This window comes from Bombus huntii, chromosome 15 (assembly GCF_024542735.1).
Source record: "Bombus huntii isolate Logan2020A chromosome 15, iyBomHunt1.1, whole genome shotgun sequence".
Classification (NCBI taxonomy): Eukaryota; Metazoa; Arthropoda; class Insecta; order Hymenoptera; family Apidae; genus Bombus; species Bombus huntii.
In genome coordinates this window covers 9903557-9925878 of record NC_066252.1, presented here as the reverse complement: position 1 = coordinate 9925878, position 22322 = coordinate 9903557, and the positions used below count along the sequence as shown (strand labels likewise).

General features: G+C 29.8%; 3 protein-coding genes across 22 annotated transcripts in view; 2 read left to right on the top strand and 1 right to left on the bottom strand.

Moving 5' to 3' along the window:
- Nucleotides 1–11514, top strand: part of LOC126873969 (spondin-1) — a 30048-nt gene extending 18534 nt beyond the window's left edge. For 4 of the 8 annotated variants that reach the window (XM_050635436.1, XM_050635442.1, XM_050635443.1 and 1 more), the window contains 15 exons: nucleotides 70–313; nucleotides 983–1169; nucleotides 2060–2224; nucleotides 2450–2573; nucleotides 2749–2879; nucleotides 3723–3921; nucleotides 4075–4237; nucleotides 4401–4740; nucleotides 5825–6029; nucleotides 6635–6802; nucleotides 7145–7267; nucleotides 7551–7699; nucleotides 7844–7922; nucleotides 7996–8076; nucleotides 8211–11514. In XM_050635436.1, coding sequence (XP_050491393.1) covers nucleotides 70–313; nucleotides 983–1169; nucleotides 2060–2224; nucleotides 2450–2573; nucleotides 2749–2879; nucleotides 3723–3921; nucleotides 4075–4237; nucleotides 4401–4740; nucleotides 5825–6029; nucleotides 6635–6802; nucleotides 7145–7267; nucleotides 7551–7699; nucleotides 7844–7922; nucleotides 7996–8076; nucleotides 8211–8386 — 2534 coding nt within the window. In that variant the 3' untranslated portion in view covers nucleotides 8387–11514. Of the gene's footprint in view, nucleotides 1–69; nucleotides 314–982; nucleotides 1170–2059; nucleotides 2225–2449; nucleotides 2574–2748; nucleotides 2880–3722; nucleotides 3922–4074; nucleotides 4238–4400; nucleotides 4741–5824; nucleotides 6030–6634; nucleotides 6803–7144; nucleotides 7268–7550; nucleotides 7700–7843; nucleotides 7923–7995; nucleotides 8077–8210 lie in introns of those variants that run through there. The other 4 variants (XM_050635439.1, XM_050635437.1, XM_050635440.1 and 1 more) reach the window with 4 other exon arrangements.
- LOC126873990 (uncharacterized) lies at nucleotides 11507–13333 on the bottom strand. Of its 10 annotated transcripts, none has more exons than XM_050635504.1 (4): nucleotides 13199–13333; nucleotides 12341–12386; nucleotides 11841–12243; nucleotides 11507–11695 (listed from the first exon to the last, which is right to left on the bottom strand). In XM_050635504.1, the coding sequence occupies exons 2-4, from the start codon at nucleotides 12370–12372 to the stop codon at nucleotides 11552–11554; spliced, it is 579 nt and encodes a 192-aa protein (XP_050491461.1). In that variant the 5' UTR covers nucleotides 12373–12386; nucleotides 13199–13333; the 3' UTR covers nucleotides 11507–11551. The 10 variants fall into 10 exon arrangements, with proteins under 10 accessions (XP_050491461.1, XP_050491460.1, XP_050491458.1 ...); XM_050635503.1 differs by lacking the exon at nucleotides 13199–13333 and adding an exon at nucleotides 12698–12802; XM_050635501.1 differs by lacking the exon at nucleotides 13199–13333 and adding an exon at nucleotides 12462–12761.
- A 288-nt stretch (nucleotides 13334–13621) lies between these two features.
- LOC126873966 (FHIP family protein AAEL005291-like) lies at nucleotides 13622–21671 on the top strand. Of its 4 annotated transcripts, XM_050635433.1 has the most exons (14): nucleotides 13696–13779; nucleotides 13938–14000; nucleotides 14068–14149; nucleotides 14267–14518; nucleotides 14607–14757; nucleotides 14934–15179; nucleotides 15882–15929; nucleotides 16735–16902; nucleotides 17013–18290; nucleotides 18376–18574; nucleotides 18695–18706; nucleotides 18787–18943; nucleotides 19082–19247; nucleotides 19325–21671. In XM_050635433.1, exons 4-13 carry the CDS (start codon nucleotides 14400–14402, stop codon nucleotides 19242–19244), a joined length of 2541 nt encoding a protein of 846 aa, XP_050491390.1. In that variant the 5' UTR covers nucleotides 13696–13779; nucleotides 13938–14000; nucleotides 14068–14149; nucleotides 14267–14399; the 3' UTR covers nucleotides 19245–19247; nucleotides 19325–21671. The 4 variants fall into 4 exon arrangements, with proteins under 4 accessions (XP_050491387.1, XP_050491389.1, XP_050491388.1 ...); XM_050635430.1 differs by having other exon boundaries at nucleotides 13622–13779; nucleotides 13938–14149; XM_050635432.1 differs by lacking the exon at nucleotides 15882–15929 and having other exon boundaries at nucleotides 13622–13779; nucleotides 13938–14149.
- Nucleotides 21672–22322: the final 651 nt, after the last annotated feature.

Sequence of the window (22322 nt, the reverse complement as noted above, 5' to 3'; positions counted from 1 at the left end):
AAAAATCTCTTTGCGCGAAAGAGTTAAGAACGAAAGAGCAAGAGGATGAAATGCAATTTTTTGTTTCAGTGACATTGCAAGCAGACAGTACGGATATCATGCCAAGAAAATTCACTAGGTTTTTGATATCCGCCGAGGCCGAAAAAGAAGACGACGCGGCAGAGAGTGGCATCTTCGATTTGCAAGACGAGTTGTTGACAACATACTCGGAAAGTTGTCCGAACGCCGTGGTGGAGACCTCGAAGATGTCCAAAGAAGAGATTTCTGTGGCCTGGACCAGCCCTTCCGAAGGTAGCGGTTGCATATTTATCAGGTGAAGGGACATTTTAATAACAAGCATGGAAAATGATAACGTACTTTTGCATGCAAATAGTAATGAATTTAATCATATCGATAAATTTGTATCTATCTCCTCTTTCGTCGTTTACGTATCCTGTAATTTATTCGAATTTGTAAAATGAAAATCAACGAGATATTGGTCTGTTTTGTATATACGGATCTTTTAATCAACGTTAGGAAAGGAAATATCGCGCGTAATTTAATAAATACACGATTTAACGAACATTTTATCTTTCAATTTTATGTAACGAAAATTCTTCCTTCGTCAAAATTCGTTCTTATTCAGTGGAGAAGTATTTTTTCTTTTTTCACGATCAATCGGAAAACAAGAATTCTAAAATACAACAAAATTCTAAAGATAAATGTTTCAATTTATCAATTTCGGAGTTTATCCTAAAATTTAACAGAATTAAATGTTACACGATACCGCTAGAATAGCAAGGATAGAACGATATTTCGCTATTTTTTTTGCACGATTTGGCAAAACGACCGAAAAATAAATCTGTCTTTCTACTTCGCATCGAATAGCATGCATTTAAACGCAAAGCTTGGCCCATTTCGGTAAACGCTGACATCTCGAATTAATGGAATCTCGGGAACGTGGGCCCGGTAACACGTGTTCTTCCACTTGTTTTTCTCATAGGGCAACGATATTGGAGACGCCAGATACATGGTACATGGATGATCAGAACTTAGTGCTAAAGATATGTCAAGACTCGAGAGCCGAGGCGGACGACCAGGGGCAGGTTCTGAAAAAGTGCTGCGCCTGCGACGAGGCGAAGTACGAAGTTACTTTCGAGGGACTTTGGTCTAGAAATACTCATCCTAAGGCACGTGAGAGCTTGTCAAATAAAATCGACAAACAGAAATGCATAGAATCGCTATCGATCTTCTTGTTTAAGCATCGACGTGTCTCTTCGATGAGAAACTCCTTCGAACGAGTAACGAAAGCGAAGCAACTCCTTTTCCTTTTATTTCGACCTTCCTCTTTTTCGTCGAAACTTCTTTTCATTGAAATCGATGCAATGCGAATTAAGTGTACTGATCGATTGAAATAAGATTCTTGGAAAATTCGTATAAATGAAATTATCGTCTTGGTGAAAGGAAAAAGGATTAGTTCGTGGACATTTAGATGTACGTTACACCGTGTAAGAAACAAATTACTTATTTTGAACAATTCGAGTATATAAAATTCGACTACGAATTAATTTTGTGCGAAACCGTTGTATTAAAATAAAGAATGTACGTTGATAAATTACGAAGAGTATCGAAACAAGTTGAAATTGGAGAGGAATTATTTCAATTCCAATTGGAATTCTTCGTGCTAAATAAGGAGGCTGGATGCCATTTTATCGATGTTGCGGGGGACCGAGTTACTTTACGACGTGAAAATGGGTCGAAAGAAAGTTCGACAAAACTTTCTTTTAACTTGCGACCATGTGTGGCTCGGGTATATAACAACGTTATAGGAAAACGTTACCCATAAATACGGAATCGCATCCGTGTGCATTCGTTTCAACGATTTTCGATATTCGGTCAAATTGAAATGAGAGTCACTATTGTGATCAGATTCGTGCATTCAGCTGGTGATTATCGAAAAATTGAAACTAAAAACATACACTCCAACAGTTTTGTACGAGCTATGCAATATGTTTTCTCTCTTTAATAAGACCTTTTAATGGGAAAATAATTTTTAATCGAACTTTTTTCATTTTTCCAGGACTTTCCTAGTAAAGGATGGCTCATTCGATTTTCAGACGTAATTGGAGCATCGCATACGGTTGATTATAGATTTTGGAAATACGATGGTCTAGCTAGTCCTGGGTTGCAACAACTGGCTGAACTTGGATCGACCAGGAAATTAGAATCCGAATTAAAGAGTCAAGTAAATATTCTTAAAACAAGAACATTATATCATTTTTTTAAATTCGCTTTTGTCTATCATGAAAAGTTAACTGTAGCAGGGAATAAGGAGAGTTACAGTCACTTTCTAATCAAAATAAGTTCTTTGTTTTGAATTATAAGAATTCGATTTTAGTTTTGCGTAAATTTCTTTTCGTATTAATATCGACTGTAAATATCGATCTACGAATGGTTTACTTTTTCACAGAGTAAAAAGATCAGAACTATAATTAAAGCCAGAGGAATAAGTTATCCCAATGTGACTGGGAAAACTTTTGCAGTATTCCGTGTTGATCGGGAACATCACCTGATGTCTTTGGTGTCGATGATCGGTAAGGACATTTTGGAGAAAAATAATTCTCCCGATTTATACTTAGACAACGTGACGATTCTTGAAACTTAGAAATGCTTTACGAGTTCCACTGCGAGATTCTAGAAATTACGACGGATCGATCGAAGTTTACTGAATTTCAATCAACATATGAAATGTGAAAAATGATTTTGTAGATCCTTCGCCGGACTGGATCGTCGGAGTTTCAGGTTTGGAATTGTGCTTGGATAGTTGCACTTGGATCGAACACAAAGAACTGAATTTGTACCCTTACGATGCGGGCACTGATAATGGAATCACGTATTTGGTAAAAAAAAACTCCTTTCTCAAACGATCTAAATTTTACTTTCGTCCGATATATAGTTATTTTCGCAAAAACATCCTCCAAACGTTCTCTTGGCTCATTTCCGGCTGCATTCGGTTCAGTTCGATCGTTGCCAACGAGTAAAAACGAAAAGCAGCTGCCGATAAAAAACAAATTACGAAGCGTAATGAAAAATTGCAAATGACAGGTAAAGACGAATAGGTTTTCGTTTACGATGGAAAATGGTTTCCCCTTTGGGCGGAGAAAAGCCCAGACGTTTCAGCAGTTTTCGATGCCCAGCGGAAAAGATTCGTTTAGGAGGACGAAATCAATGTCAGCTGTCGATCGCAGAAAATCGCATAATAAATTCAAGCGCAGGTCTCGGGCCTAACAATCGACAATAGGGTTGCGGATCGCGTGAAAATCGCTGACGGCGTCAAAGTAATCGTGCCTGCGACGCTTCTCCGGCCGACCAACGACTTTCCTCGTCGCGTCGTAACATTTCCGCTTTTCGATCATTCGAAATCTATCGTTCAACGATATCCTCGTGATTCCTCGCGAAACACAAATTTAAACGCATACAAATATCTTGAGCAATAATAGAGAGGCAAAAATAATTCATTAATTTCAAAGGAAACGAACGATAATAATAAAAGAAATTCATAAAACAAGCAGATTTATAATGATAAAATGAATAAGTTGAAGAGGACGAGAATTGTTTGGAGGTTGATAAATGTCTCGTGCTTAATTATCGATATCGTTGTTATTTGATATTTCTTAATTACTTTATACTGCAATTGCGTTTTATGTAGGCGGTAAAATGAAAGAGATTTGTTGCGTTTGCAGTCACCGGATTCGCCAACTGAGCCTCAAGAACCCATCCGTAGGATAACTTCGAGCTACCCAAACGACTCCAAGTCCCCGTTTTACGATCCTTCCGGTTTAGATATGAAACCGCTTGCCAGGCTTTACTTGAACAGACAGAGGCTTTACGAGAAAGCCTGCAAGAATGCGTCAGAAGATGCGCCATCGTCCACAGATACGGGTAACTAACAGTAGTTTAAATAAACACGAACATAGAGAATATCTCTTTTTATTAGCTTTTTTATTTCCTGCTCGAGGTGGTCGTTTTAACGTTTAAAGTTAACGACCTTAGTTAAGGAAAGTTTAATAAAAATATAATTTATAACGTATACAGGAGCCTGCAAAGTGACAGCATGGCGCAACTGGACTGCATGTTCGACAGCGTGCGGTCGTGGCACTCAACTCAGACAAAGATATTACGAGAACGAAGCTGCAGCGGTGGCGAACAAGTGCAACGTCTCGCTAAGTGACAGGCGTCAATGTCTTGGACACGATTGGTAATTAACATGATTTTATGAAAACTCTGCCAGAGAAATCTATATGATTCGGAATATTGAAACACGTTGCTATAGGTATTCAAGAAGGTTTAGAAACTTGTAACAAATTCGTTTCGGATTATCTCTATCGCAAGGAAATAAAATTGAATAACGTTAAATATAGCAATGGAGAGCGAAGATCGGTGAAAGGATGCAGCGAGTCCGAAGTACTACACGAATGGAGTGACTGGAGTGAATGCTCGACGACCTGCGGCCGCGGAATCAGGACCAGAACAAGGGCTTTCAAGAACAAGAAATATAAACAGTGCAAAGCCTTTTATAGCGACCAACAACTTCAACAAACCGACCATTGCACGAATTCTGAGTGCGATGAAAAGAATGGAGAGGAGGTAAGCGAGATGTCTATCCAAAAGGAGGAGAATGATAACAATGAGGACAATGATAACAAAGAAGATTACGAGGAAGACGAAGCAACGTTGGGTGGAATCGAGGAATGGTCGCAAGTACAGAATCCAGTGATAGTTTACGAAAATTTACTAATTGCAAGCTAACTAGCAGAAACCTCGCAAAACGCGTGCACGTAACTTTCTGGCTATTGTCTCGTCGAGCGCGTGAAAATAAGACGTAGAACAAACTACCGTTTGACAGTTGCGCTTGTTTATGTTATTATTAACAAATTATCGAACTTGATCATCACAGAAATAATAATAATTACATTTAAAGATCATTACATATACAAGCTGTCCCGCATAACGTAGTATCCATGCTAGTGCTACGTTATGCAGGACACTCTGTATATATACGAATCATTACTAACGAATTTCGAATTATTCAGAATAATCGTTCCACGCGCGAGTAACTATAAACCATACCTGCACCATTTCTCGCTGAACCATCCACTGGCATCCTCACGTAAGTCAAGCGATTTAATCAGGAGAAAAGTGAAAAGTCAACGATCAGTTAACTCTCCGTTTACAGAGTAAGTCAGAAGCAATGGATGAAATGAATAAGAAAGCTGGATAATCGATATTTCAACGAAACAAAATTGCTTTTGCCTTCTTTATAAAATAATGACCATTTCTCTTCTGCTTGCTCACAGTGCTAGATTATTCATTTTATTTGTCACTTCATATTTCATTTAATAACGTCATTTGTTAAATGTACTTTGTCACGCATATAGAATTATGGTTACGCACTGACATTCGACTTTTAATAAATGCAATCGACTAACGTTCACTATATGCGACACCATCTAGTTTATACATACGTTCTTTCTTGATGTTACAAAGTGACTAGCTTTTTCTTCTTTCGCCGTAACAGTTTAAAAAAAGGATTTTAGATGCTAATAATAAATTAAGTTTTATTTCTAGAACTTTTTCTATTAAGAATTAATAGAACATAAAAGATTAGAATTGTTTGTTAATGGGCATATTTAAAAATCAAATTCAATTAATTACTGGGATGTCAAAATCTTTTGAACCATGAGATTTACGAAGAAAGTTAAATAAGTCTACATGGTTAAATGACAGAAATCTTAGTAATTGAATCAAAGATCTAATTCATCCATGGTATTGATTTTCTAATTAGAAATGCATCGAAGAGCGTTACATGCAATGGTCCCTGTGGTCACCCTGCAGTTCTAGCTGCGGTAGCGGTACCCAAACGAGATTTAGAATGACCCATGAGAATTGGAAACGCCATGATGACGTGGATCCTACAGAATGTAGGCACGAGGCGGTTCCTTGTCAAGCTAAGATTGCATCATGTAACTTCACGAAAGAAGAGGCAGAAGGTAAGACTGAACGATTTTCTATTCTAACCAGGAGCAAAATCAATTTTCATACATGACAAAATCGATACAAATCTTTGCGCGTTCATTCTATATTAGCTTTGAGAGACGCTAAAAGTCTAATGATATCCTATTAATACATATCGCTGTAGAATGTAAGTCCTCTAATATTTAACTCGTTGATATTTTAAAATATTTCGAAAAATCTCGTAGATGCCTAGTATAGGATGTTCTTATAATTTCCCAATAACAAGACCCAAGAACGGATTAGAACGTAACTTATTTTCTCGACAATTACAAAGCTTCGCTTGTTGAAAGGAAAAACCAAGATATAAAACCCTCTTAATTCTCACAGAACTGTATCAAATTTTCCCTTTACACTTTCATGGCATGCGGCATTTTTATAAACAAAGATACAAATTGTAAATCGAAGCAACACAAGCAGCAGAAGCGCGTAAAACAGAAACAAAGAGAAGCAATTAATCATGCAAATTTTCGTTATTTATAGAAGAAGCTAGCGAGAAAAGATTAAAGGGTAAATCGTAATAAAAATGATTTCAAAAATAAAGAAACAGAAAATTGTTAAGAGAATGTTGGACTGATTGCAGAATTTTGCAAGAAACCGAAGGAAGAAGGACGATGCAACGGCAACATCATTCGTTGGTATTTCGACAAAGAGAAGGGATGTAAATCGTTCAAGTATTCCGGCTGCGATGGAAATGAAAATAATTTTCCAACTGAACAAGATTGCAAAAAAGTTTGCGATAGCTATCAGAGTAAGTTTCCCTTCGTAATTCAGCCATCTCCTACATCTTTTTTTATTCAAAAATGCATCGACGATGGAAGTAAAAGTTGTTCGGATGATAAGATAAAGTAATTTTGATACTATTGACATACTTTTGTATCATAAAAGTAACAATAACTCAACTCTAACAAAATTCATTGATTTTTAGTTCCTTTAAGGAAAGAAAACTATATGTACTGTTCGAACGAACTCGTTTAGAGCTTCTGATGATTATCGAATATAGCAAATTTAATAATTCAAGTTTTGTGGCTTACGTTTTTTAACAAAATCTCCATTATTATTCTGTGCACGCTTGCTTATCAAAAAAATATAGAAGATTTAAGGACTAACTTATCGACTATGGCGAAAAACTATAAGGTATCCCTCAGCAGCGTTCTCAGCTATCACATACCTGCACAGGGGCAACGCAGTACGAAGACAAAGCGAGCACACCATGGTGATGCTACCTAACAAATTGCATTACTTCGTCTTGCAAATCGAATTACGAATCCCTTTGGCCCCAATTTCGAATATTATCAACAAAAAAAAGAAAGCCATAATTATGTTGCGTAATTTGATTGAAATTCAATATTTTTTGCTCGATATGTTGTTAAGCAGTTAATTGCTCGCTTATTATCAGTATAAACATTAACGCAATTTAGTGACATTCTACGTTTAACCTGCTTGGTTTATAAATGTTTTTTGCAATGTAGTAAACAATATGCAATATCTACTTGCAGAGAAATTAAAGTTCAGAGGTATAGAAGCAGACAGTCAAATGAAATCGTCTTATAACGCGGAAGATGTCGACTGTCAGGTATCCGAATGGAGTAGTTGGTCTAAGTGTGCAGGATGTCGTGGATATAAAAATAGTACAAGAGAAATTAAGGTAAATAAATTTTTATAATCAGAAGGAAAATGAAAGTTAAATGTTCTTTTTACTTTATTCGATGAAAAATTCGTACAAATCAATGTTTTCCATCTCCAACAGTTTCAAAAGCGTACGTAACTTCGTTTAATTTGAATAATACAGGTACCACATAGAGGTAAAGGTAAACGATGTCCAACAAAATTACATCGTAAAAGAAAATGTCGTAAAGATCCATCCTGTTGTAAGTACAATGAAGATAAAATAATTTAATCTAATTTAACATGTACTAACTACAGAAACTGTTTAAATAAAAGTAAAATCCGTAGCCTTGCAAGCTGATGTTCCAAGGCGACGTATATACCGTGACCAAAGTTTGAAGGTAGAAGAAAATCAAAGTGAGTTTTGATTAATAAACATATTTTTTTAATATTCCATTGTTAAGGTCGTAGAATTAATGATACGGTTACCAGACACAACTACTATCTCTGAGAAAATGTTTAAATCTTAATGCGATTATTGATGAAATTAGTTTCAGTTGACTGTAAAACGACACAGTGGTCTAGATGGTCACGTTGTACAGCCACTTGTGGAGAAACAGCACAACACAGGACAAGAATGGTCAAAGTTCAACCTTTCGGTCCAAGAGGCAAACTTTGCCCTTCTCTGGTAGAGTACAGAAAATGTTATACAGGGAAATGTCCATAATAATGTTCATCCATACTTTTTACATATCCATTTTTTATTTTATTTCTTTGTCTTTAAATGCATTTGAATCTGAAATTTTATTTATGTATCATTAAATCAAGCATAATAGAGATTTGACATGAAATAGAGTTTTTGCAATTATAATACATAATAAAATATTACAATCTCTTGACGTGATATATTTTCCAAAAATTTATGGTACTATAAATAAGAACTGACAATCAATACCTATTAGATATCACCTGATTATATTATATGTTACAATATTAGTTTTGAGGATGCTTGATGCATTGATACATAATATTTTAAAATCGAATTTGTTTAATTTTTTATCGCTTTTATTGCAAGATTTAAAATAAAAAAGTGTTCAAAACCGAAATTATATTCTGATAAACATGTTGGAAGGTATATATGAATTAGCAGTAAATCAAATATGCATTGAAAAAATTCCTTTATTTATTGATAAATAGAAAATATTTATGATAAATTTTAAAATCAAATTATTGTAATACAACGCACAAAATATCGTGCTACAATTCTTGTCTACCTTTTGTTTTAATTCTTTTCAGTTATTCAATATTGAAAAATAATAACAAATCGCTATAAACTACATATATGGAATACTTCATATATTATGCATATGTGATATGAGTAATTGTAATATATAATTACACATATATTGCATATGAGTTTACATATAGTAAGTAATTCTTTCAGTCAAAAAAACCGCATTCCAATTATTCATAAAAAATATGTTCAAAAAAACAAATACAAAAAGAAAAAATACAATTTATGCGAAAAAATATGTAGTAAATCGATATTTAAATTATTATTAAAAAATGTACCGTTTTTCAAATATTTTAAAAGCCAATCTATGTATAGTAGCAATAAATATGTTTATCTGTACAAGTATTATTATAAAATATATATTTGTGGCATTTATCATATAATATTTAAGAAAATATAGATCTCAGTTTAAGGTCGAAAATTTCAATTAGTGTTTATTAAAATTATATGTTTAAGATGTAAGTAAAACTAATTGGGCAAATACTATCAACATGGAGAAAATATTTATAAATGAGGAGTGTAATAATAATTTTTACATATATGCTATTATTCAAAAGCTTAATCCAATATTATTTCCAAGTAAAGTAAATGTAATACATAATATTTATATTTCAAATAATCGTAGTAGTTAGTCAATTTTTATTGATTTTACACAATTTGTTAATCGTAATCTTTTCCTTTCTTTCTCATCTTAGCATACTGTAATTAATCTTAAGGATAAGAGTATATATGTCACATATCGCTAGATAGTAATAAGTCATTATTAAACAAGACACAGTCAAGTTACTATATTCACTTACAATGTATATCTGACAATAATGATACTAATGATACTATATATATGTCGGAGATGGAAGGACAGCGGGATTGCCGTCGGGAATGCTGGGAACACCCCCAATACCATAATCAAGATTTGTATGTTTAAGCAATAAAAATAAGAAAATAACTTTTAATGTTCCAACCGGGCTTTATGACGACGGGTTCGGGTTTAGGGTGACCTAACGGGTCACTGGACGTAGCCACGGGCACGGGAGGGACGCGTACCTGACAGAGGTACGGAATGATTATATGACTCTCCTTAAAAACAAGGATTAACCCCAGAAGTGGGGACAGGAATATATAAGGACAGTCTCATTAGGATGGAGAGAGCGTTTGTTAGTGAGTCGCTGTACGAAGTGCGGACCGAGTTATCGAGAAGTTACCCGACCCGATTATTACACTGATACTTGCCATCCCGTGTGCCGTGGATTCGTCAACAAATCTGGAGCCATCGTCATTTGCGTCGGGAGTACCTAATCGTCGTGAGTAACCGCGCTGAGTGTAACAACCACCTTATCACAATAAATCGCACCCGTGTCGTACCGCATCCATGGCTAATTCCCGAGGAAATACCTCGGCCGCCCCCAACCTTACACCCGATGACACTCCGACATGTATATAATGTAGTATTAAATGAAATTCAAAACTGTTCTCTCCTATATAATATGAATATAGTTACCAATATATTAATAACATTGTTCAACACTGAATTATGATCTGCCATATCCACTAGATGATCAAACTATTCTATTTTAAAACGAATTCGGAAGTAGAATTGCTATGTCGCCTTCAAACTTTTAAAAAGTGCAAGTTTTTGTTGCGACGAAACACACGATTTTCCACCCCATGGCGCCATTGCTCATTTGCTTGCACTGATCCGATGAATTCACTTTTTATACGCAAAATGTTCGATTTTTTTCATATATGTATGTATTCTTAGACACTATATAATAGCAAAATTATAAAGAACTTCTCAGACAATATTATGTACCGATACGATTACATATAGCTGCGATATCGACGAGTTAGGCAAGCAATAGCCGTTTGGCGGCAAAATACCGTGTATATCTTCCTAAAGTTCAATGATAATACCCAATCATTTAAAACTACTAAATTTAATAACTTTTATATCGATATGATATTAATATAAGTGAGATAAGATATCGATATAGTTTTCATCACTTTTAATCAAATTCTTGCAAAAACTCGTGTTCTTAAAATACTGAAAGTGACAAAACAATCCCGCTTTCTTCTTCTTCTGGATTCGTATTTGAAATGAGACTCTCTGTATAATCTAAAAGGATCACCTAATAAATATCCTAAATTCGAGAAAGTTCTGGTTTCTTAGGCAGTATAATTATGATGTTAATAATACATTTTACTATAAGCATAATATTTTATTTTATTGAATAGTTAAGTACTGTTACAGTATGTTTTACTATATATATAATATATAGTGTAATATATATATGTAAGAAACCACTTTGATTTGAAAATCAGTTGTTTTGAATCTCATTTTAGTATTAAAAATGTAAAATATTCTAATTCTATACATAAATTTATTGTCCATTTTGTTGTCCAATACTTTGAACTGCATAATTGAGAATTACTATATTATATATTTTAACTTGTCCTATGTACATAATATTCATTTATGTTACACAATTTTACAAGACAAATCCATATATGATACAATAATTTTTAATTTATCATTTATTAGAATATACTGTCATATAAAATTATGAAGGTTTTTATTAATTTTCCCACTTTTTCGGTACATTACTTATCATTAACATCTTCCTTTGAAGAAATATTTTCATCTTTTAATAAAGGAGTATATACAAGTATAGTACTATCTTTTCTCTTCTGTGTTCCTGAGATAATTCCCTGTATCTTTTGTTTCACTTCTTCTATCACCTCTTCCTATAAAATTAATGATATTGTACTAAAGCCGAATACCAATTAATTTTTTAAATTAATACAATTTAACTTATTATTAATAATTCAAATATTTTGAATACAAGCTCTTATAAACAACAAAGATAGTTGCAATTAATGCTTTCCTTACTTGAAGCCCCTTAGGGTGGGAAAAAAATATTTTAGCCTTATAATTTCTTTTTAAAGTTTTGTTAATATTACTAATTTTTACATTTAAATCATAATCCATAATATTCTGTTTTATAGTAAATAGCTTAGCAGACTTTATCTTCTGTTCATTTTTATGTGTTTCTGCTACATTGCTTGTAATCTTGCCAATCTTTGAAGAATTTTTAAGTTCATAAACACTTCTACCACTTTTAGATGTATTTGATACATGTATTAACCCAAGATTTCGCCTTTTAGCTAATTTTTCTGCGTCCTCTAATGAAATAACAGAAATAGATTTATCTGTATGTATAAGTGTAATTTTGGGAATCCTTTGAGTCTTTCTTTTCTTTTCCTTCCCATCTGCATCATCCATACAACTTTTGCTAAAATTTTGAACATACTGATTTACGTTACTATTATTCTTAATTAAAAACAATCTAATTGATTTAAATAGAAACTTGGACATTTCTGACGATATACTTAGCAATATTCCTTACAAATAAGACAGACATAAAGTTATTCAGTACTGAAACAGAATAAAAGATTGAGGTTAAGTTACAATTAACGTACAAAAACAGTTAAATTTAAGTAACATGCTAACTATAGAATAATTAACAAAATAATTCTAACATCTCGTTTATTTTTCAGTTTTATTCCTTTATATCGGAGATAATAAAATTAAAGCTTTTTAAGTCATAAAACTGTTAATCTTTTAAATATACAATGCCTACGGTTTTCATTGTGATTGTGATATAGTTATGTGACCATATTGTTTTTTAAATTTTCGAGAATTTTTGTTTCTTTTTAATAAAATTAATTTCATATTTTACTTCATACTTTAATTATTTTCATATTTTTTAATATATCCAGATTCTATGCATATTAACATTAACAGCTATAACATTAAATTGACCATATATCATTCTAATACAGAGTAGAAACTGTGAATATTAATATATTGCATTTCTTTGTCATAATGTAAAATGAATATACTATCTTCTTTGGTTAAATTAAACAATACCTTATTTACATATATTTATTTACACACATCTATCATAGTACTATGTTCGAGGTTTAATTCTTTATACTTAATAAAGCTTAAATATGTAAGTACATCATTTTATTTTAATTAATATCTATATTTTAATCGTTGTATAATATATAAGTCGAATAGAATTTTTTTATTATATTTTATAAGATTTTATAATGAAAATCACTATCTTGGGGAGATACATAAAGATTCCTGATTTCTTTTTATATAATACAAATTTTCGAAATGGTTCTAAAATGCAAACTGGACAAAACGCATTGCATTGCGAAGTATAAACATGGACGTACCTCAAATGAATGTGGAAAAATAGGAAAAATGAAAAAAAGTTAAAATTAATCTCTAAACCTTAGTTGAATAAATATGGCGATTTCTTAATGGGCTAACATAATAATACAGGAGTGATTAGTTGCTGGTTATCAAACATACAAAATATTTGACATAATATAACGCTGACACGCGTTAGCAAAGTATTTGTAATGCGCAAGTCGCACAATAAATATGCAGTTTGTATTATCACTGTGTCCTTGCTGCGTAGATGGGCGATTATCTCAATAAGTAGGACAATTTTGACAGAAAAACTTGGTTAGTCGAAACTGAGGAAGATAGACGAATACTTTATTTTTATGCCAGTTAGTAATATGAGAGATTTCGAAGAGAAAGGATGCGTGAAATCAGGTTTCTGATGAACGTGGAAGTAAATAAAATATAGACCGAAAAAATGAGCTGGTTACGAAGTAGCCCCTTGAGAACTAGTTTCACTAAGCAACGTTCAAGAGATTCTCCGCCAAAAGATGCTGACCCGTCAGCATGCTATGACAGTTTTTGTAAACATTGGCAACAAGCGTACGAAATCATTTTACGCACATCTGTAAGTTCAATTTTTAAAGCATAGCATTTATAGTAAAAAAAAGTAAAGATTGGAAAGTTTTTCAAACGATTTTTGTAACTGTAGTATTTTCCGCTTTTTGATATTATGATAATAAATTAGAAAGGATTGTAATTAAGTTTTTTATTATATTTGTACAGCCGCCGAAAGGAATATGTAATCAAGATGATGTTCTTGGAGTTGTTAATCATGTAGATCAGATGGTAACTCTTTTAGTTTTAGAATTACGTGATTTTAACTTTTACAATAACTATCGACAATCTACAACAGCAACACACTCTCCTTGTTTGGAGCATTTATTAAGTGAAAACCTCCTTGTTAAACTTTACGATTGGAATAAACATAGTGGAAGGTAGAAGTCCTTTGATTAAAAATGATAAAAATTTGTGTTTTCACATTATTTAATATACAAATAATATTGTATGTTATAATATATGTATTGTATGTTGTATCGTATGTAATTTTGCAGATTTAATAATGCTGTTCGTTTAGAGCAATTAAAACTATATGAACTTTTAGTATCACATAGTGGTACTCTTCTTGCCCATGAACCAGTTGCCAGACCATTGTTACGATTACTTGAAGATTGTGCAAATGATATTATGCCATTAGAAGTAGAAGAAAAATTAGTAGTGTTATTAAATCAATTATGTGTTGCTTTGATGCAAAACATGGCATTACTTGACTTATTTTTTCATCCAACAGCAATAGGAAAAAACAAGTTAGTAGAATATTTCAAACATATTTCTACACAACATTATGCGTATATTGCATAATGTATATTTAATGATATACGTTAATTTTTCTAGATTTATTATTTTTACATTACTGATACCATATGTGCACAGAGAAGGTGGAGTAGGACAACAAGCACGTGATTCCATGTTGCTCTGTATGTCTCTCTCAAAAAAAAATGATGAAGTTGGCGTCTACATTGCTGATCATTCTAATATATGTCCTGTATGTAATCTTTGTAATAAATTAAATTTATGTAAAAAAAGAAAATAATGACTAATAAGAGATAGTACTAATTGCGACAAGTTTCACATAAACATAATTTATAATTATTATGTATTCATATGCTATATTGTTATGTACCTAAGTACTAATGAAGTTTTTATTTATTTAATAATTAGGTATTAGCTACAGGTTTAAGCGGGCTATATTCATTGTTACCAAGGAAATTAGATATTGAAACAGATGATTGGCATCGGTTAACACCAGATGATGTTAATGATTTACCAGCATTGATGCACTTAATGAATTCTTTAGACTTTTGTAATGCTGTTGCACAAGTTGCACATCCTTTGGTACAAAAACAGTTACTTGAATTTTTATATCATGGCTTTTTGGTACCTGTAATGGGACCAGCTTTGTTACAGGTGAATATAATATACACACATATATATCTTATTATTTATTTAAAATGAAAACATCTGCTTACGTTTTAATTTAGATGAAATGCATCATTCTGCAAATGGCTTATAAACTTATATTAGAAATTTAAATATGTGTATTTATTTTATGATTATAATAGATAATTATTACATACCTTTTTTGTTTATAATACATTGCAATATCTTTCTTACTTTACATGTATGTGTGGTGAAAGAAGGTACTTGCAACTTGTTTATTTGAAAATAGAATATGGTTAGTAAATTGTTATTATTAAACATACATATATACAATACTTCCTCTCTCTTTTTCATAAATTAATTTTTTTTAAATATTGAAATATGCTAATGACATGACTTTTTCCTGGTTTTACTCAATTTTATAATGATTTCAATTATTTCATCTTATTTTAATATCCTGCTTAGTTATTTAAAAACATTAAATGCATAATAATTGGTAATTGGAATTGTACGTAAAGTTTATTAATATTTCCTGTTTAATAGATTCTTATAGGTACATATAGATATGTTATTAAATGCATATAACATTGTCAATGTGGTGATGGTAAATGTAAATATTAATACCTAATACTAATTAAGTATTAATAATAATGCTAATATAAAGTTCGAATCATTTATGTTATGATATGGTTGTTGGTGGCTATCCGGTGACATGTTTATGGTGCTCAGGATTCTGTTGGTTTGACCATAAAACAGCTAGATGCACAAGAACATTGGGTTAGTACAAAACACTGCAGTTAGTGTAGTAAACTTGTTCAATTTTCTTAATATTAGTTTTAATACTTCTAGAAAGTTTTAATACCTTCTTAATATTATGTGATTTTTATTATATAAATAATAATATAATATTAGTGCAGGCTTAAGCTTTTACTGACATTCTATACTTACAAATAGTTACAATAAACATTTAATATATAAAGCTTTTATAAACGACTTATAAACCATATGAATTATATTATAAAGTATACCTAAAACCTTATGTTTAATGACTTTACATAAAATACTTGAAATATATCTTATTCATAAAATTTATATTTTTTATACATAAATTTTCCAAATTACAGTGATTAAATTTCTCAAATTTAAATATATTATGCTTTTTATGCTTTTGTTTTCTGTCTTTGTTTCATGTTTTATGCTTTATGCTTTATTTGTTTTCCTAATAAAAATATGTAGTTTGAAACTATTTTAAATTAATATTAGTGTGAGTTTGTTTAACTATTTTTGAAGTTTTTGTGTGTTTTAGATAATGTTTATCTATAAATGCTAATATCCTTCTTTTGCCACAAAATAAAATTTGAATATTAAAATCTAGACATATCAAATAGAATTGTAGCAGTTTTATTAATAATTGCTTATTCATGAATTATAAATTCTTAATGACACACACATTTTAAAAAGTTCTTAAAAATTATTAATCGTTAATTGTTTAAAATTATTATTTAATTTTTAGTTAAATTATGATAAAGTATATATATATATATATGCAAAATTATAGGTAAGTAATTTTCTAATATTACAGACAACAGTGGATGAATTAGTTGCAGCCACAGCTTATTTTGATTTATTTCTTCGTTCTGTAACTGAACCTGGTCTCTTACGTTCGTTTGTTAGATTTTTACTTGAAGATAATTATGATGAATGCAGAATACTGGATAGCCTTATTCAAAGGATATCTTCTAGGTCACGGGTATATATTTTATTTTTATTACATATTACAAAAGATGACAATGTTAATAACTTTTAGTAAGTATAATAAGTAATAAAAGATCATAAAAATTTTTCAATTCCTTGTTTTAGTTATGTATAGTAACATTGGGACTATTTGAAACTTTGGTTAATTTAAATTGTGAAGACATTATGCTAGAATTATGTCTGGCTGCATTAAGTCCTTGTTCTCATGTAATGCTTTCCCAACGTAGAAGATTAAGAGATATAGATCCTTTTGGACGTGCAGCTGAAAAGTTTTTGTCTTTGACACCAAGTTGTTGCTCGCCATTTGCATCTATAAATTCTCAATTCAATTCTTTACCTAACAATACAACATATGAAAAATATTCAAATGCTACATCTGAATCTTTGAAGTCATTGCCAGCATCTATAAATTATGGCGTCAGATTATCAGACAGCCTTTATGGAAATTATCATGCTTATTTATGTGACGCTCGACAAAAAATAAGAGCTTGCCGAATTGCTTGTTCTACTTGGTCATATCAATACAATGGAGAATTACCAAAAGATAGTACTACAAGCAGTGCGACTACTTTAATAGATGACAATACATTATTAGATCAATCTCAGAAGAAAATTGAAACAAATAAAGCTTTATCATTAGAGATAGCAAAGCAACCAACGGTTTTTAATGAAATTATTGAAACCTCATCAATAGATAACATGCTAGTTAACATATCTTTGCTAGATGGGAAGGATTTAAATACAATAGAGAAAGAGTTAAAAATAGAATCCCTTGTGGCAACAGGTATAGAGTTATCATTAGAAGAACAAGCAAAATTAGATGCAGATATTGCTGAATTGTTAAACGAAGATATTGGAATATCAGATTCTGTTAAAGAAATGTCATTAATAGATAAAAAGGAATTTGATAGCAGTAATGACGATTCAAACACCACCATGAATTCACTTTTATCGTTAGGGGAAAGTAGCGGCTATGAAAGCTTCGCATTTAAAGGTTCATCGCAGTCAACTCCAGATAATGAGCCTAGCGAAGATCGAATAAGCGAACACGACGAAATAGAAATTGAATCAAACAAAGAACAAGGTATATTATCTCTTCATAGCATCATAGAATCAAGTTCAATTGCACCAGAAGAATTAACAGCGAATAAACAAAGTAAAGAAAATTACCGTCAAGATGTATTTAATGGACAACCGAATGTCGGTATATTTTTGGATGTTCTTTTACGAAAACTCGAATGTATGACAAGTAATAATTTATATGTTAATTTACACCTAACTGGTCTTATCAGCAGATTAGCAATATATCCACAGCCTTTGTTACAATCATTTCTCTTAAATCATTCTCTAGTATTTCAACCTAGTATTAGATCACTTTTTCAGGTTTGTAATTATATACATATTTTTATTATGTACATATTCACAAATAGTGTATAAGATTATAAAAAAAAACTTCATCTTTCATCAGGTACTTGCATCTTTAAAACATAAAATAGATCAATTTCTTTCACAACACAATAGTATAGATATATTGGTCGAACAAGCACGACTCTTTTTAATTAACCGCGAGGATAAATTAGTAAATGCAAGAAAAAATGCATTAGAAGCTGCTGCTCATTCTGTATCCACTAAAAGAAATTCTTTGAGTGGGGAACCATTTTCAAGAGGTATAATTTTTCTGATTATTCAAATATTATTTATACTTCACTAATATATTTTATTGATGCAATATATAAGTATACATAAATATTATATTATTGCTTATAATTGCCATGCACTCCCGGAAGTGTTCAAACGATGTAGGTATAATAATTGCTTACAAATATAAATAATATATAAATATTATTTCTCTATTATATTCAAACAAATTACGTTTTAGGTGAAAATAAGAGATGGAGTTTAACATCATCTTTTACACAAATGCTTAGAAGATCAAGTGGCAGTTCTGGTCCAAGTAGTTTAAACAATACTGTTAATCAATCAACTGGTATATCTGAAAATCAATTAGAAGCTATTGGACATGGTTCTGGATATCGGTAAATATTTTATTATCATATCATTGATAGATTCACTAGTTAAAATTGTTAAAAAGATATGTTACAAATTTAACTAATATTATACAAACTTTCTTTTATAAAGATTATAATAATACTATAAAATTTTTCATCGATTAGGTATTATACAAAAACGTCCTGGGAATCTCCAAATGAAGTAAGTCCAGTACAAAATGTGGTGTTATGTGCAGTTGTATTAGACGAGTGGCTAAAAGAGTTAGCTGCGATTACACAAGAACATGCCATTATATCTCTTACAAATAATCTGGAGTTTAAAGTTTAATATGTAAGACGACTGAACACACAAATTAAAATTCAGTTAATAATATAGTAACTATTGAAAATATTCTTTCCTTCTTACAGGGTTTTAATAAAGTAATATGTGATATACATATACACACACTGCTAGACTTATACATAATACATCATATTATAGAATTTAAAATGTTTATGTAAAGTTATTGAAGAGAATGTAAAAATATTATACAGAATATTGCTATAAATATGAAAATAATAGTATCTTTTTCATTTTATAAATGTAGATAGGCAAATTAGGGATTAGCTTAAAAAGTTATAGATTTATACATTTTTGTTGAAGTTATCCGTTTTAATCACTAGTTATATGAAAATTGTGTTAAGAGAAAATATATAGAAAGTTTTATTCAAAATAGGCCCTTCGTGAATATTAATTATTAATATTTAAACAAAATCGGCCGAATCTTATTATAAAGACTGACATTTAGAGCAATTTCCTATACAATATACACATATTACATTATTAAACTATTTAATAACTTTTTATTGCATATGCTACAAACCGAATCAATTTATTTGAAATTATATTTAAATATATGTATATTAATCCAAGATCATAAATAGTTAAAAATATTTACATAAACAAAGGAAAGTGCCAAGTTATTATTTTAATACGCTACATAATATAATCAACACTTTGGAAATTGTTCCAAATGTATTTAAAATTTAACAATCAAATTACTGTTATGACAAATTTATTTTAACAACAAGGAAAATATATTTGCATACTTATGAATTTTACATTGACTAACAACACGTAATAATTACATAGCCTGTTTTTATTGTACTTAACTTAATATATAGTTATAAAATCATAATTACTGAGTAATATATATCCACAAATATGATTTGAAAGTTTAGTAGCACAAAATATTATATACATAGAAATTTATATATTTTAAATTATGAATTTTTAAATATTGCTAGATGAAACTGTGCGTAAATTGAACACTAACTGAAATTAACAATTCATCTATCTTGTAATAATTTTATCCTATATTTTAACTTCACTAACGTAATGTTAAATATAAAGTAAAAAGTATTTTATTATGTAGTTTTGTATTAATTAAAATATACAAATATCAAATTTTTTGCAATATTTAAAGTGAAACATTAGTACAATATGTATGTTAATAACTGAAGAACTATTGATACTTGGCAATAATGCGATATTACTGCATGACTATAAAATATTTGCTTACATATAAATAGCATATCAAAATTCAATTATTAAAATACAAAAATTATTCCAGCTCAATTTTTGTTAACAAGCATTAAAATTAGTATTAATATATGAGTGCAATTATTAAAAAATTATGGTAGTTAAGAAACAGTTAAATGACAATGAAATTGCAACATGATCACTGATTAAAATATTATTATATGTGTATTTTATTCATTACTAAAAATTAACATGTTTTTTGATTATTTTAAAATTCATATTTAGTATAAAATATTTACTGCAATGTGATATTAAACTAGATTATTGGAACTTTATTAAAGTATTCTAGTTTTATTTTTGTTTCAAATATTTAAATGAATATTAATTTAATAAAGAATTATTAACAGTTCAAACAAATGTGCTTCAAATGTTTGCATGTAATGCATGGTAGAATAATATTATTTTATATGACTACAAGTAATATCGAATTTGTAGCATTGTAATATTAGTAAATTAATAATTTAATAATTTCTTACATAAGAAATGTTTAAATGCAAATTTCATTATTAGCATACCTTATGTACCTTTATTGAAAACATGCAGTATTTTCAAACAATGTTATATGCTTGCCAACATATTGCAAATAATATAATGTAATATTTTTAATATTTTATCATTTAGTTCATTGTTATGTTTAAATTTGTTAATAAATTTACGTAATAAAGTAGTTTATAATAATCATTCAAGAATTTTCATAATTCAGAATTGCATATATAACTTCAATAGCATAATTTTAAATATTTAAGTTTATAATATTCTTTATCTTTGCATTTTTAATTATGTTGCTAATATTAAAAGTATATTAATAAAAAAAATTATGACAATAATTTAACTATATTTTATAGTTATTTTATAAATAGATAAAATCAATTTGAATTTATATTTTTGCATCCCTGTTTAACTGAAGATGTTATATGTTGTTACAAACAATTTGTTATAATAAATTGTATAATTTACAAGTTTATAGTGGTCACCAAGAAAACTTTCATTTGTTATATATTGATTTTTGCTTAGTAAGATAGATATTACTAATGTCAGAATTTATATGCTATACAAAACTTAATATACATATGTTCAAATTTTAAAAATTTAATATCTTTATTACACAACGACTGTACACTGAAATTGTAATATAAAATAAAATATATATATATTATTGTATTACATAGAAAATGTTTTAATAAAAACTGATACCAAAAGATTAAATATACATATATAAATATATAGCACAATTTCTATGAAACAGAATTCTCATATACATACGTACATACGTATATTTTTAAAACGTTGAAAAGATAAAATGGATATGAAATAATAGATCTTTGAATAATCTATAAAAACAAGAATTTTCGTTTTTAATTATTGTTACTATTATTATCTATTACTAATATTTATTCAATAATGATAAAATGCTCCCATTAAAAGTACATAATATAAGAATAAATACATTTTAAAATTAACTTTATTATTTTAAATAATAAATGAATTGTCATACATACATGTATTTAGTGTAAATAAAAATGACTTTATGTTTTAACTATCTTTTAAATACTTAATCATTATTAGATCGCAAGAAGAATAAGATGAGTAATAAAAATCAATTCATTCAATATTTTATATGGAATTTTTTATAAACAATTTTTAAATTCTTATAAATTTCAACATATATACATATATATATATTGTTGTTGTTGACATAGTTATGTATACAAGTATCCTACTATTTTTTTAGAACAGAGCATCCAAAATTAACAATGTAGTTTACATGTAAGGTAAGGAATTAATCGATATTTTGCTTTACATTGAATATAATACAAAAATACA

Coding starts and splice junctions, on each gene's coding strand:
- LOC126873990 (XM_050635499.1), bottom strand. CDS start 12,326: ATGTCCAAGTTTCTATTTAAATCAATTAGATTGTTTTTAATTAAGAAT. Junction 11,696..11,840: donor CCCACCCTAAGGGGCTTCAA/GTAAGGAAAGCA, acceptor TTAATTTTATAG/GAAGAGGTGATAGAAGAAGT.
- LOC126873966 (XM_050635430.1), top strand. CDS start 13,630: ATGAGCTGGTTACGAAGTAGCCCCTTGAGAACTAGTTTCACTAAGCAA. Junction 13,780..13,937: donor AAATCATTTTACGCACATCT/GTAAGTTCAATT, acceptor ATATTTGTACAG/CCGCCGAAAGGAATATGTAA. Junction 14,758..14,933: donor ATCATTCTAATATATGTCCT/GTATGTAATCTT, acceptor TTTAATAATTAG/GTATTAGCTACAGGTTTAAG.